The 14,907-nt window shown below is 32.8% G+C and overlaps 1 protein-coding gene across 1 annotated transcript in view; it reads left to right on the top strand.

Annotated features, from left to right (window-relative positions):
- Positions 1-14,907, top strand: part of CCDC141 (coiled-coil domain containing 141) — a gene marked incomplete at its 5' end in the record, with an annotated part of 79,655 nt that overhangs the window by 6,911 nt on the left and 57,837 nt on the right. The window contains 3 exon segments of the mRNA XM_084289357.1: positions 6,454-6,645; positions 9,007-9,115; positions 9,410-9,663. Of these exon segments, the coding sequence (XP_084145483.1) occupies positions 6,454-6,645; positions 9,007-9,115; positions 9,410-9,663 (555 nt within the window).

Here is a 14,907-nt window from a genome sequence, read left to right on the forward strand (position 1 = left end):
CTGATTTTTGTGACCCAGGTGTTGTAATCTTAACACAGGATGAAAATTCAAGGACCTATGTTTTATTTGAGTTCACCTTCACTTCTGAGATCCTAATTATACTATAACTAATATTACCTATTGTTCGCATTGGCATAAACTACTGCAAATTGTAATTTCATTGTTGTTAGTTTGTTTGTTTTTTGTTTGTTATACCTTAGATTGGATCAAGAACTGAGTTAGGAGCTGCTACCTGTTTAAAAATAAATATCAGGTAGTATTTAAGGGCAAAGCATATTTTATGATAATCCTGTTGCACAGATGAATGGCTTCAGGAAACAAAAGGTAAATGTTTAACTGACATACAATTTTAGATTTTTTGAGATGCAAAGCAGTAAGGAATTTTAAGAAGAATGGGAGTAGTCCTACTTAAATTCTAACTGTACCTGACTGCAAACACTGCCATTCAGTGACTAATTTCAAATTACATGCCATGCTTACATTACCAAAGCATACATTCATATCTGATATTAGCAGCCTCCTGGCGTAGGCCAAAGTGTCAGGAACACTGTTAAATCCCTTTTATTTAGGAAATTTTAGTAATCCAAATTGTTGGTAATGCCTGGAGGCCCCAGTCATAACATAACTGAACCTGTGGGATTGAGTCACTTTTTTTTTTTCACTGGTTAAACAAATAAAAAGATATTTTCATGCAATGGAAACTTGTATTCATTTTTTAAATAATTTGAGCCATTTTTTAACATAAACTGGGTTATGTTCTTTTTGTAATGAGATGGGTAGAACAAAGTTTCACAAATGTCTGCCACTCATGAATAGTAAGAGTGAAAACACAGAATTTGACCTATTTTTAACTTATTTTCTATTGTTCTGTTTGTTTAAGTTGTATGGTACGTTAATTATGATTCTGTGGTATGCTACGTCTGCATTCTTAATTTTAGCTAGACGTGGAATATAAACTTATTCTAATAATAATAATAATTCATCAATAACATTAATAATAATTAATTCAAATAATAATTAATTTATAATAATATTATTAATTGTTTCAATGATATATAGTATATGAGGTGTTAATAAATTATAATCATATAATACATTATAATATATATAATACATATATGAAGAGAACAATATTATTAATAATATTAATTATTCATAATAATAGTAAACTTTGTACTGAAATAAAGTGACTCCATCATGCTTTAGTACTGCAGTAACTAAACAATTGCTAAATTATACATATTATCCATTACTGTTACACCTTGTATTGCAGTACAGAAAACACAAAGACTGCAAAGCATTTAGTGTTGACTTCCAAAGCACTCAGAAATGAAAAAAGTAGTTTTAATCCTGTGCTCCATCAGTCTACAGGGTCCTCCAGCCTCTGAAGCCCATTCATACTCCTCATGCTAGAGCTCCTCAGCAAAGTATACTGTAATGTTGGGTTTTTCCTTCCTCTTCTTTTTAGAAATGATCTACTGTTTGTTTCAGTTGAAACTCTTCAGAAAAAAGAAAAAAAAAAAAAAAAAAAAAAAAAAAAGCTTGGCTCAGACAGATCCTGCTACATGAAATTTGATTCTGAACACTTTCTTTGGTAAATTCACAAGCAACAAGAGTCTTAAAATGACAGTGTCATAATTACAAGCATTACAGTCTGTCTTAGGACTCCATGACCATAAAGCTTCAGAATGCTTAAACACCATGACATTGAACTTTTCTTTAAATGAACATACCAACAGAAAAGTTCTATAGAGCTCTCTTCTGTTGTAAATTTATTGGCCTTCTAAATCAATCTTACTCTAACTTGTCCTCATAAATACTGTCTTTTCCTTTAGTTTTGCCCTGAGGTCAACAGCTCCATGCATCTTTTTGGATTGCAACATACTCTATGCTATCCACTCTAGGTCCCTGGGATGTTAAAGGCATATCTAGAATCTAGTCCTTATTTTAATCAGGAGTTTGCCGGTTTCTGACAGTACTTCAAGCTCCATAATAATTAGTTATCTTGCTCTGTCTGCTCTGCTTCCCAATCAAGAAGCTTTCTCAATGCACAAGTAAGGATGTTCTGAAATGTTCACTCAGGAAGGCAGAATTTTGCATCCCTCCAGAGAGGGACAATTTTCTCATTTCTTCAAAAAAATACAAAAGCTGTACTATCTTATCCATCACAGCTTGCATAAAAAAAAATGTTAACACAAATTTCTAGACCTTCATCTATTTCCTTGTATTTCCTTGGTATGATATCAGGCTAAATGGAATGCCCTGAGAATGAGAGGGGTGAGTGCTGTGTGGCTGCACAACTGCTGCATTTTGTGACAATGGTCATGTATACCACAAGCCTGGGTTTGTGGTAAATCTTAATCAGAACATTGTTTCTTTCAAGCAACCAGTGTTCCTTTATAGTATGGTGAATACAACAGTGTGGAAATGGAGAGGAAAAATAGCACTTCACAATTAAATTGAATTTGCCCTGTAGTTTTTAAAACAATGTTTTTCTGATGTGGTTTTATTGAGAACAGCAGAAGCTGCATGTTTGTACAAACTCCATTTTGATTACATGCCAGGCATTGCTTATATTGGCGAGCTTTGTGCCAGCTCATCTGAGTTCAGAGAAACAGTTCTATTTTGGGGGCTTTAAAGTGCAAGATCACAAAAGGAAAAAAATAGTATACGAAGTGAAAAATACTCTGGATGTGTTCATATCCCATAATTGTTAATCTGAGAAATAACAACATAATGTAATCAGAGCTGTGTTTCTTTTCTTTCCCCCAACATTAATTGTTAAAAAAAACTTTTCCAGGAAACAAAATCTTCACAGATTTGTTTCATTGAAACAATAAGTATATCGAAATGTATGGTTCTGATTTTTCTTTCTGTTATTTTAGAGATAGAAAACCAAACCAAACCAGAAAACTAAAACATCTGATTCAAAAATAATTTAAATAAATTTAAGGTTTCATAAGGCTCTGTAAAGTTAAATCAATTAAAACGACAAAAAATACTTCCCCCAAACAAACAAAAATAAAACAACTCCATCAAAATTCAGGTTACTGTGAAATATTTTGCTTTCCATGAGTCAATTTTTTGAATGGAAAAAAATCTGGAAATTGGGGAAAAAAAAAAAAGTTAAAGTGGTTTAACTGATATTACTTGAGTGTGGAAAAAACTCTTGTGATTAAATTCAGTTTAGAGTCATAGCTACTCCTGATGAAGGAAATTCAGATCCTGGGTCTCCAATAGTTGTAAGTCTGATGGGAGAAGGTCTGATGTCAAGTCTGATGTCCTTCCTAAAGGACATCACCTTTCCAAGGATGTGTGGAAATGTTCTGAATTTCCTCAGCAGGGACTAACGGTATGTTTTTTCTATGGCCCAGACACAATAAAATGTTGCCTTTTTTCCTGTTTTTTTTCAAAATAGCCTGTCAAAAGGCACCATAAATTCCATCTGCCTGTTGCTGTTTTGCCTTTTTTTTTTTTTTGGTGCAGGTTCTAGTCTGAAAATTTTCAATAAAATTAATAAACCTAATGAACAGAGCAGATCACAATGCTTCAAGGCATTAGATTATTCTAGCTTCTGTAGATAAAAGTGGAAAAGCAGGAGCTGATTTCCTTCCACTGTAAGGGTCAATGCAAATATTGGGAGGTAGAGGAAGAAGTGAATTTTCATATGTTTCTAATCACTGTTAATTGGCTATGTTCTGTAAAATAAAAATACTACTTGTAAGGCTGAAAAAAGCACATGCTTTTTTTTTTTTTATGGTCCGTACATACGGACCATAAAGCTATACATACAAACTGATTTTTCAGCTATCATGATCAAATTCTAAATCATACATTTCTGTAAATAGTCACGGTAACTATGATGGGATTAAAAAAAAAAAAGTTTTATTTTTATTCATCAATTGATTTAGCTCACATAAGCAATACTAAATTGAAAGTATTTGTTGATATAGCATTTGTTGCTCGGTTTGAGAGATTCACAGACTATCCTCCTAACAAATGCCACCACATTTGTGCTGGAAAAATGATTATTTGTGTGGATTCTACTACAGCAGTTTATATCTGAAAAAGAGATGCCCAGGAGCAACCGTCCATGGGTTATCCAAATGACTCTGCCATTGCTGTTTTAACAGTGTTCTGGAGTTGCCGGTATAGGAATGGAGTGCTTCATTCTGCCTGCTCATCCAACCCTCGATGCTTTTTTAATCTAGCATGAAGTTCTGCTGTCTCAAGAAAAACAGAAATGAACAATCTATGTTTTTGGTTAGGAAGGTGAAGATGCGATTCATTGCACAACTTCTATTATTATTATTATTATTATTATTATTATTATTATTATTATTATTATTATTATTCAGAACGTTTTTGGCTTGGGAAAAACTGTTGGATATTTTTAAAGAGCTATTTAAGTTAAACTCTGAGTGAATTGAACATTAGAAGACTTAACTGTAGGCCATTTTACCTGCAAAATGTATTGTTCCTCCTTACCCCACACTCATTGCTGTACTGTCTTTGACAGTTTTCAAATATTTCTTAAACATGCTATACAAAGGTTAAAGCAAAGCACTTCCTTGGCCCCAGAGCCAAGTAAACATTTTTCTTCACTTCTCTTCTCTTAATAATATATATTGTCTGAAAAACATTTTGTCTGCTGTGCAGGGAGCATGGAGCTGGCAACACCTGCCATATAACTCTATTTCACACACTATTTTTTTAAGACTAAATTTAATTTTAGTTTATGAAATAAAATTCAAATTGTACTGAAAGTATAAAGAGATCCAATTACCCTTTATTATATGTTATATACCCTTTATTATATATTATATACTTAAATATGGGATTTGGCATTTGGGGGATTTTTATATATATATATATATAATTCATTATATATATTATTATATATTTATTATTTTAAATATTTGTATATATTTTTATATATACTATATATTATTTTATATATTATATATATTGCATACTTAAATATGGGATCTGGTGGATTTGATCTTTTTCTATACTATGAGGCTATTAGGAAAGGGATTCAGCAGAACAAAAAGAGCTAGTTTTACTGAGACATTAGAAAACAGTATTTTCCCTTCATGGTATTCAGAAAATAAAATGGAATGTTTGTATTTTTCTCTAAAACACTGGGTTTTTATTAGGTGCTCTTTATCATGGGTTTTTTACTAAACATTAAGTGTATTTAATTTCATTAGTGTAATTCGAGCTGCTGCTAATAATGACTTTTCCATGTACTTCAAGAAAAAGAAGGTTTGTTTGGTGCCCTTTTTGGCACTTATAGTATGACAGATGCATCTTTCATACATCACATTTTGGGTAAAGCCAACAAAAATTATTATTTTTTTTTCTGAGTTAATCAGTATGTGAAGGTTAGTTAATTTCTTTTTTTTTTTTTTTTCAGTAAAAGAATAAAAATTCCATATTTTTATACCACTCTTACAGTACTGCTTTTAGAAGCAGCTGATGAGCCTCTTCAAGCTGACAGTTTGAACTGTCAAGAGATTTTTGAGTTTTCCAATTTCTTAGTCTTCATTAGTTTGTGTCATGAGGGTGATTTATCATGGACTTTAATTTGCCTAATATAGATTTCTTTTCCCATTACAAATTCATGTGATAGCACTTGTAATAACAGCAGAAATTGACACTTTTAGTCATGCGTATGATGAAGACTGAGATAGGAAAAAACAAACAAACAAACAAACAAAAAAGCCAACAAACACTAATCAATTTTCTTGATACTAAACATTTAAATATAAGCTGGAAATGGCCCAGCTTATACCTCTTTAACAAAGTTACCTTTGTTGTGCTGCAATTACTAAAGGGAATGAAACACAATAGAATGGTTGTTTTGACCAGAGAATATTGATTATTTGGTGGCCAGCCTTGGCAATATGCATTAAGTTGATCCTTGAAACATTGCATGTATTTGGTGTTTTCTGGAGAATGCATGCTGTGTTCAAACTACTTTTTTCTGGATAGCATTGAAGTAATCACAGATTTATTAGTAAGTTACAAGATAAAAAAAAATACCAAAGCTTTAAAAATTTTCTTTCTCATTTAATATCAATAGAGCATGACAGCATGTGGAAGAAGATCCAAAATATTTGTATTGATACTACTTCCAGGAATGCTCCTGTGCTTAAACTGATGTAAAAGTAAATGAGTCTAAATTTTAGAGAGAGGATGATAAATACCCTTAACACTTGTTTTCATATGAATTTTCATAAAAATGTTTCCTCTTAAGAGCAGAAGAAATTGAGAATTTCACAATGAAACAAGCATTAACAGCTACACTCATATCTTTAGGAGCTGGAAATAGAGCATGAGTGAGAGATTCATGGGTAGTTTCAGACCGACTGAAAAAGTATCCTGATGCCAGTATTAGCACTGTATTTTGGGTTCTGTTTACAGAATTCATTATCTTTTTCTTCCCAGGCTTTGGAAGACCAAGTATGGAACCTGCTGCATGAGGCAGACAAGGCTGCAGAGGAGAACAAAGACAAGAGTCAGGTGTATGATGCCATGGCAGAGACACTCGGAGATGCATGGGATGCTCTCATCATTATGTTAGAGAAGCGACAGGCACTTCTGGAACTTACTTCAGTGTTCTTTGAAAATGCTCTGGAGGTTTGTTTTTAAATCAAATGTCTCTTAACTGGAAACGTTTCATGTCTTACAGAAACTCTTTCCATTGTATTTTTACTCTGTTATACATGTTAATGTTAATTATACATGTTAATACATGTTAATGAACAATGTTATACATGTTAATGTTTTATGTTAAATTAACATGTTAACAGTTTATTGCATTCCTAAGGGTTGAAGTGATCAAGAGATTATTATTTTCTTAATGTATCCTTTCTTTTCCTCCTACTCTGTAGTTCAGGATGAAATGGAACAAAAATCTTAAAAAAAAAAAAAAAAAAAAAAAAAAAAAAAGATCTTAGTCATGATTTCTCCAAGATTTGTACTTGACAGAAAAGTAACAGTGAAAAATGGAACTGGAGCAAAACCTAAAATGCATAATTCAGTGACTGTGGACATTCTCCAGAGTTTGTTTCATTCATTGTGATTCAAATTATTTGGCACTGGAAGAGCTGAATTCTCAGATGTCTTCACTAACGATTATTGATGATTGGCCACAGAAGGTTTTACACTATAATATACATACAGTTATTGTAATTATGCTTGCAAACTGAACAGTAGTCTAACTTGCCAGTCCTTTACTCAAGACTTCCATGTCCTTTGCTCAAGACTGCCATTTGCATAAATACACAAAAAGGTATTTGTGTGAGTCCAGAAGACAGATTTCAGAATGTTGTTCTTTCCCCTGCTTATTAATTTCTCTGTGTCTCTCACCCTTGTCAAAGTGGTGATAATTTCTGTAGCTCCCTGCCTTCAATTTTCCTATCATCTCTGGAACTTATAATAATTGTTTAATAATTTAACTTGATAAATTTCCTTCTACAATGGCTAAGGTTTACATATAAATTACCAAAGCAACCATTCAAATGCTAACTGTCCCAAGAGCTCCAAATGAAGGATCTGTAAGATCAACAGACTACTACTAATTGTTGTGTCCTGGCCGTGTGTATTATATGAAGAAATGAGTACAAAGTTGGTAAATAAATTCTGATATGATTTTATCATATTGATATGATTCTGATCATATTCCATATGATAAATTCTGTACCACAAAATGTTGACCTAGTGCAAATTAAATCCTTTAAGGGGTAGTTGAATTGTTCAAGCAACAGGCTTATATCATTAAAGCACAGGGCAGCAGCTGAATCGTAGCACAAATCATATCTGTTATGTACAGATGGAAATTAAATAATAAACAACAAAACACAATATTTATTTAAATAGGAATAACTGAAACTTCTTAGGGAAAGTCTTTTCTTTATATGACAACCAGTGATTATGGAAATCTTTGTTTTATTGTGATAGAACACAAACATTACCTCAAGAATTCTCTTTAACGAAAATCAGAAATCAAATCCCAAATGTTGATAAATAATACATTTCTTTTAGAGCAAAAGGGAAGGAAATCTGGAAAAATAGAAAAGGGAGAATAAGCAGACAGGTGTTCATCTTCCTTAATTTCATCATAGGTTTCAACATCTTTTATTACAGTGAAATGCAAATATGAACTCTATTGGTTTCTTCATTCTTGAAATGAAGCAATAGAATTATAAAGGTTAACTAAGATACATTATATGTGCCTAGGCTCTGAGGTACTCATACTTGGAGTTGTGCCTACACACTTTGAGTTGTGCCTACAAAGGTGCAAGTTGAAGAATTTCAATCCTATTTTTAACAACTTTAGCAGATTACCAGACCTGCTCCAAGAAACATAGCATGTTAAAATATTTAAAATATGAAACCTATGGCAGAATGATTTGTAAGGAGTAACCTAACTTTAGGCTTCATTACAGAGATGCTGCTTCCCAATACAGGCAATTAATATGTTTACCATAATATAGCTTAAATTTTCTACTTATTACTACCTTAAAAATATTGCTTTGAAGATTGTATCTGTCTGATGTTTCCCTCAAATGTTTCTTTCCATCAACATATTAACGTGGGAAATAATTTCTGGGTAACATGGGAAATAATTTCTGGGAAGGAGATCTAAGTTAAATGTTTAATTCCTGTTAAATGAGATTTTACTGAAAGTTTTAAAATTAACAGATATTTCCGTTAAGACTATCTTTGCAGTGTGTTTGAAGTCTATATTTAAAAGATGATTGACATCAACTGAAACTGTAGTTTCAGAGTGTTACAACTGAATTTTGGGTCCTCTTAGTCAATGCAAACCTCAAAAGAAGATGCACTGAAAAACTGTATCTATCAGTCATTAAGAATGCTTTTTTTCAAGAACTTACAAATTCTAATGATTTTGCCCTATAATACGGAAATGAGGATTGAATTCTGTAAAATACAGTTATATTGCATTTCCTCCCACCCTTTGTTTTCCTAATGCAGTTTGCTGTTAAAATTGACCAAGTTGAAGATTTCTTAAAAAATGCTCAAGAATTTGACAATATTGACACTTTGAAAGAACTCCTTCTGCAACAAGAGCAACACACAAAAGGTACAAACAATATTCTGCTCCTGGCGGTGTGAGTGTGTGCTGACTCCTTGGATAGTTTTTGTTTTCCCCTGAGTAATTTTTTGAAAAATATCTCAGAACAAATATGATATTTTTTTCTAATATGCTGTTGAAAGAATTTAACTCTCTAGCAGTTTTTTCTTGTGTTAAATGAAAATGTATTATGCTTGTGTATGTTAATAGGTATGCCATTTTAAAAATATTTGAGTAACATTTGAAAAATGGTATTAGATTTACAAATTATTATTTTTTCCTTGTGAAATTCTTTTCTTACAGAGCTCTTGGAAAAGTCGCTTACACTTCTAAACAAAAGCCAAGAACTAACTGAATTTATAGAAGGATTCAAATGTGAAGGGCCAAATGCAAATCCTGAGCTAATTCAGGGAGCCCATAGCAGCTGCTTGAAAATTGACAGTCTCCTTGAACTGCTACAAGACAGGCGGCGGCAACTGGACAGATTTCTTAAACATCAGCGTCAAGGACTGGAGCAGGTTCTGCAAATTTTTTTGTGGCATCAACAAGAGAACAAGGTAAGACATAATAGTAAGGAAAGCCACAGTTTAAAAATAAAATAAAATAAAACAATAAAAAAAATCAAGGACTGTTTCACAGTAAACTATTGTAGAAAAGGAGCTTAAGTATATTTATTAGGGTAACATCCCTGGCTCTTTTTTTTTTTTTTTTTTTTTTCTGTGAGATCCTAACTTGAATATTTGACTTTATATATAACATCCTCATAATTTATTTTAATATGTTTAATGCCTTCAAAGCAATATTTACATAGTGTAAGTTTCTTCTGTATTATTTCTGAAAAATATATCCTTCTCTAAATTATCAAATGTGGTGCTTCAAACCAAACCAGATTCCCTTCAAATCAGATTCCCAGAACACTCTCTAACTAAATGAGCTATAACAGCAACTGATAATAGCAATGATAGCTGCAGAAGGCTGTTTTTGGACCAGTCAGTTAAAGAGAAGATATAGCGTAGTTAGCAAATTCATGTGACTAAAAGTCTGACTGATTATTGTGTTCTTGGAGTCAAATCAGAAGTCTTTTCTGTATTGTTCTGTATTGTAAGGTTTCTGTATAGTTTAAAGGTTTTATATGCCTGCAATCTCTTTTTCTTCTTTCTCCCAGCTTAGCTCCCATCTCTTATTGAATCTCTCAAATACATCTTGCTTTTGTACCTTCCTTTCAAAGCCTAGGTATATCTGAATCTTACTCTTTCTTTTCCTCTCTCCAGTCCTACTGCCCTTTTCCTTTTCACTCTTCATCTCCCAGTGTTCAGATCAGATAACTTTTCTCTGTTTGTGGTGTGCATTATTTGATGAACTTCTGCAACAGCAGACTCTTGTGTGTCATTTTTATGGAGAGACACCACAGACTTCACCAGAGAAAAGATACAGGGAGAGTCCTGCTCTGCCGCCATGTCTTTGGATAGAAAGCGTGCTCTGAGAAGGGGGAACATATGCAAATTTAACTGCCGAAGTCTAATAAGATTAAAGCTGAGTTATTTTAAGTGTTTTGTTAATAGGTTAAAATTTTGTATGGACCACAAACAGTACAGTTCTGATTGTAATGCCTCTGTATTCATTCCTTGCCTCCAAAATAGTTCCCCATTCTATCAGTGGAAAATGCCAACCTATGAACCATAATTCATTCTGTAGGCACCTGCTCTGCATGTGAGGTTGCTTAAACTGAGAAGCACCTTACTCAACAAAAAAAACTACTTGCAGTTTTGCATAGAGACAACATAATTGTTAAGGTACGCAAGCAAACTGACAGCCTTATTTCTGAAGCACTCAATAGCAGTAGCTGCAAGAAACATTTAATGATTAGATAGAACAGATAAAAATAGTGTGGTCTCTATGCAAATGCCCTAATCTCAATATCTAATTATAAAATAGCTGAAAAAAAAGCCCTTAATATTATATGCTTACATGGAAATAATGAAAAATGAATGACAGTATAGGAGGCTTTATCAATTTCTACACAAATCATTAAAAAAATATCTAGTGCCTGCTTAGAGATGCATATTGCTGTTACTGTTTTTCATGGCACTTTTTTTTTTTTCCAGTATTACCACAAAGCTATCGCATAAAAGAAAGATCTTAAGTTTAGTGAATTCTAATAAATTTAAAACAGCAAGAATTGAACTGTCAGTATCAGTCTAACTCAGTAGATTGGAACTGTGTTGTTTTTCATCTAGGATTAAAAAAAAATCCTTTGATTAAAAAGTATTAGATATAACTACAATTACTTCATAATCCCTGTGTTGTCACATAGTATTCAAATATAGAGGAATGCTCAAATGGAAGCATTTTTGCTATTGAAGAGTAAGAGAGAAATATGTGTTTGTGTTTTTTTTTTTGACTCAAGCACACTTTTCAAAAACAATTCACATTACCTGAGATGGTAAAGGCCACACAACTTCATAAATTTTGCCAAAGATTTCTACCTGTCCCCATTGTGCAAGGGCTAAATACTTGGGAGTAACCAAACAGCAGGTAGATAACCAGATAGGTATTTGGGAGCAACTAGACTGACCCTAATTTAAGGATAATTGAAAATGCTGTGCAGTGAGTTATGTGTGTATGCTTCCTTTTCCTTTCAGGTAGGTGCTTGTATCACAAAGAGTAAGAATAAAAACAGTTATGTACTGGCAAGTTTTCTGGTTATCTGGAAAGAGGGGCTAGTATTTAACTACCTGTTAGCTCATACCTGCATCCAGTTTGAAGCTGGTATACGCAAGGAGTGACAAATTGAAATAGTTTTTAGAATCATGCTTTTTAGAATATACTTGTGCTTAGCCATTCAATCATGATTCATTAACAATCAAGCCTGGTATAATGTCTGCATCATTTACAAGTAATATATTCATATTTAAATACAAACACTGGAAAATTAACTTTTAGAGACTTTATGTAAAATGTCTCCCTCTGGTCTCTAAGACATTATGCATATATTTCTGTGCTGATAAATTCAATTCTCAAAGCCTCTCAGCAGATCTGAAATCTAATATTTTAGTCTGTGTACAGGACTGAACTCTGACTGATGTCAAATGTTGCTACATATGTAAGAAGAGCATATTGAACTCCCACTGATGTTAATGAGAGTTCAGGGGATACAGAGGAAGTGGTGTACTGGAGATGAGCTCTGCTGTGCAGGATACGAGTGGGTTTTTGCTCCTCTGTTTTGCTATGCACAATTACTAATGCAGATGGTTTTTCGTTGTTGTTGTTTGTTTGTTTGTTTGTTTGTTTTCTTTAAAAAAAGCTGTAAAGTTTAAGTTTAAAGTTTAAAAACGCAGCACCTTCCTTTGATCTCTAATTGGAATGTGATGATAAGATGATTGCAACATGTTTCTTTATCAGTATTTTCATACGTGTAAGTGCACTTATTATACCTTTAGAGAAGGGTGTCTAACCTTTCTTTTTGGAAGTGTCAGCATACTATTTTCTGATAATCTCATTAATGAAAATCAAAGGCAGATTAGACTATTTTGTGCATAATTAATTATCTTTGGAAGTAGATTTATGAATGTATTTTTTTTTCTTTCAATCATGCATATATGAGACAATTAAAATTATTTCTGGTCCTTGGTAGCATCAAGGGCAGACATAAGAGCTGAGTAAAATTCAGAGTACAGTTTAGTACACCCGTATTGACTGTCCAGACAGATATATAGGAAACAAACTATCTTGGTGTAAGTCACAACTTCTTTTTTATTTTCTTTTCATTAAATGCAGTTTGACTAAAAAAAGAAAAAAAAAAAAAAAAAAAAAAAGTAAGGTATCTTTATCTTGGTGAATTATTCAGGGTATTCTTCCCTTTTAATCTTTGCATAATAAATAGGTTTATGATCTTGACTACAAGTATTTATATATGTCAGGATATAGAAAGGTTCTGCCACTTCTTTACTTGAAACCAAATTTCCATTATGAAAAATTGATATTTGCATTCTAACATCTAGTAAATATGATCTGGAAATACATACGTGAACGTGCACATACATGAGAAGAAATCTGCAGCAGTATTTAATGCACCAACACTGCTGTAGAGAATCATCTAAACATGGCCTACATCTGCTGGCGGTGTGCTCTTTGCTGATTTTTTCTGATAGCTGTGCCCAGCATTGTGGTGCTTCAATAGCTAGAATGAAAGCATCAAGTTTAGCTTGGACAATTTGGAGGCAAATATAACCATTGTCTTTTAATGTTTAGAACTATTTGAATCATTAAGATGTTGTATGAAGTTCATCTGTGAACTTTAGAGTTCACATATGATTCCAGCACATTCTGCAAAAGCCTTTTTTCATAAATATCAAAAATTACATTTTACAATGAGTGCTGTCATGTAGACCTGAATATAGTTAAGTTATTCCAAATTCTATAGTCAATTCAAATTAAGGCTACTTCTCTGCTAGCTGCTAGTGGTGAAATCATGGCACCAGTGAATTTAGCTGTAGTTTTTCCATTGCCTTTGTTATGGTCAAGACTTCTCCCCTTTTGTATTTCCAAATGTCTGATCCCCAGTGCTGTTTTTTCTTAAAGTGGTAATTTAGTTCCTCTTACTATTTTTATATATGTGTGCCAACTTCATATGGTTCCTAGACTTTCATTCTACAAAGAACCAAAAAAAACCAACACCTTTAAACAAAATGAATTTCTGACATCCTACCAAATGAATCCCCTCGTTGGTGAGACATAATCTTTCCAGAGAATATAGGCATTCCTAATAAAGTATCATGCACCTACATGGGTTATTTGGTCTTAATATTTCACAGTTGCAAACATTCCCTTCAAAACTGAAATTATTACTCTTATGAGTTAATATTCTAAGTATTTTCTGCATTTGGGAATATTGTCTAAACAGAAAGTCCTTTAAAAAAAAAAAGGACAAAGAAAAAGCACACAATGCTTCTGTGTACACAAATAAGAAACTTCACAAATGAGAAGGACTGCTGCAATATATATGGACTTGAAATGCTTTTCTTGACTGGTATACATCACATTTAGTAGTGGTGGGTGGGTGGTTGGTTGGTTGGTTTTTGGCGTTGTTTCCTCATCCTCCTCAAATTTGGCGTTACAAGTTCTTGGATGCTGCAGTAGTGATATTTCCTCCCTGCCAATCTCCTCACATTACATTTTATTACTTCTCTTCTTTGTAAGTCTGTACTTGATAATTTTAAATTGAATTGCTGCATTTTTCTTTTAAAATGTCTGTGGTTCATTTCTGCCCTAATTTGTTATGAAGTTAATATATGAAATTAAACAAGGATGTTTCACTAGCAATATTGTGAAGATGAATGCATTAAAGATTAGGGAAGGGTTTAGTAGTGTAGTTCTGAAGAGAGGGACTTAAATGTCCCCTGGATCTGTACTGTATTGCACATTGTATTGACAATGTCTTCAGATCCTGATGAGAAAAGTATTATTTGAAACTCAAAGTAGTAACTCAAGCATCAGCCACTCAAATACACTAATAGATAAAAGCAATATGAAAACACAGATAAATTCATAGCTAGGGAAAATCACCTGTTGGTAGAGAAATGCACACAACTGGCACTGCAAGTAAAAAATACATTAAAAAAAAAAAAAGGTATTTAACAGTAGTCAATTAATTGTGAATATAGTAGAGAAATTAATTTGAGAATAGCTCATCCACAAGAAAACATGATGCTTGCAGTTCAGCATTACTATGTCAGAATATATTTTACAAGCTGCTCAAGTTCAAACTTCCTGAATTAAGGTGTCAGACTTAATTTATGTTG

Source organism: Netta rufina, assembly GCF_964035555.1.
Source record: "Netta rufina genome assembly, chromosome: 6".
NCBI lineage: Eukaryota > Metazoa > Chordata > Aves > Anseriformes > Anatidae > Netta > Netta rufina.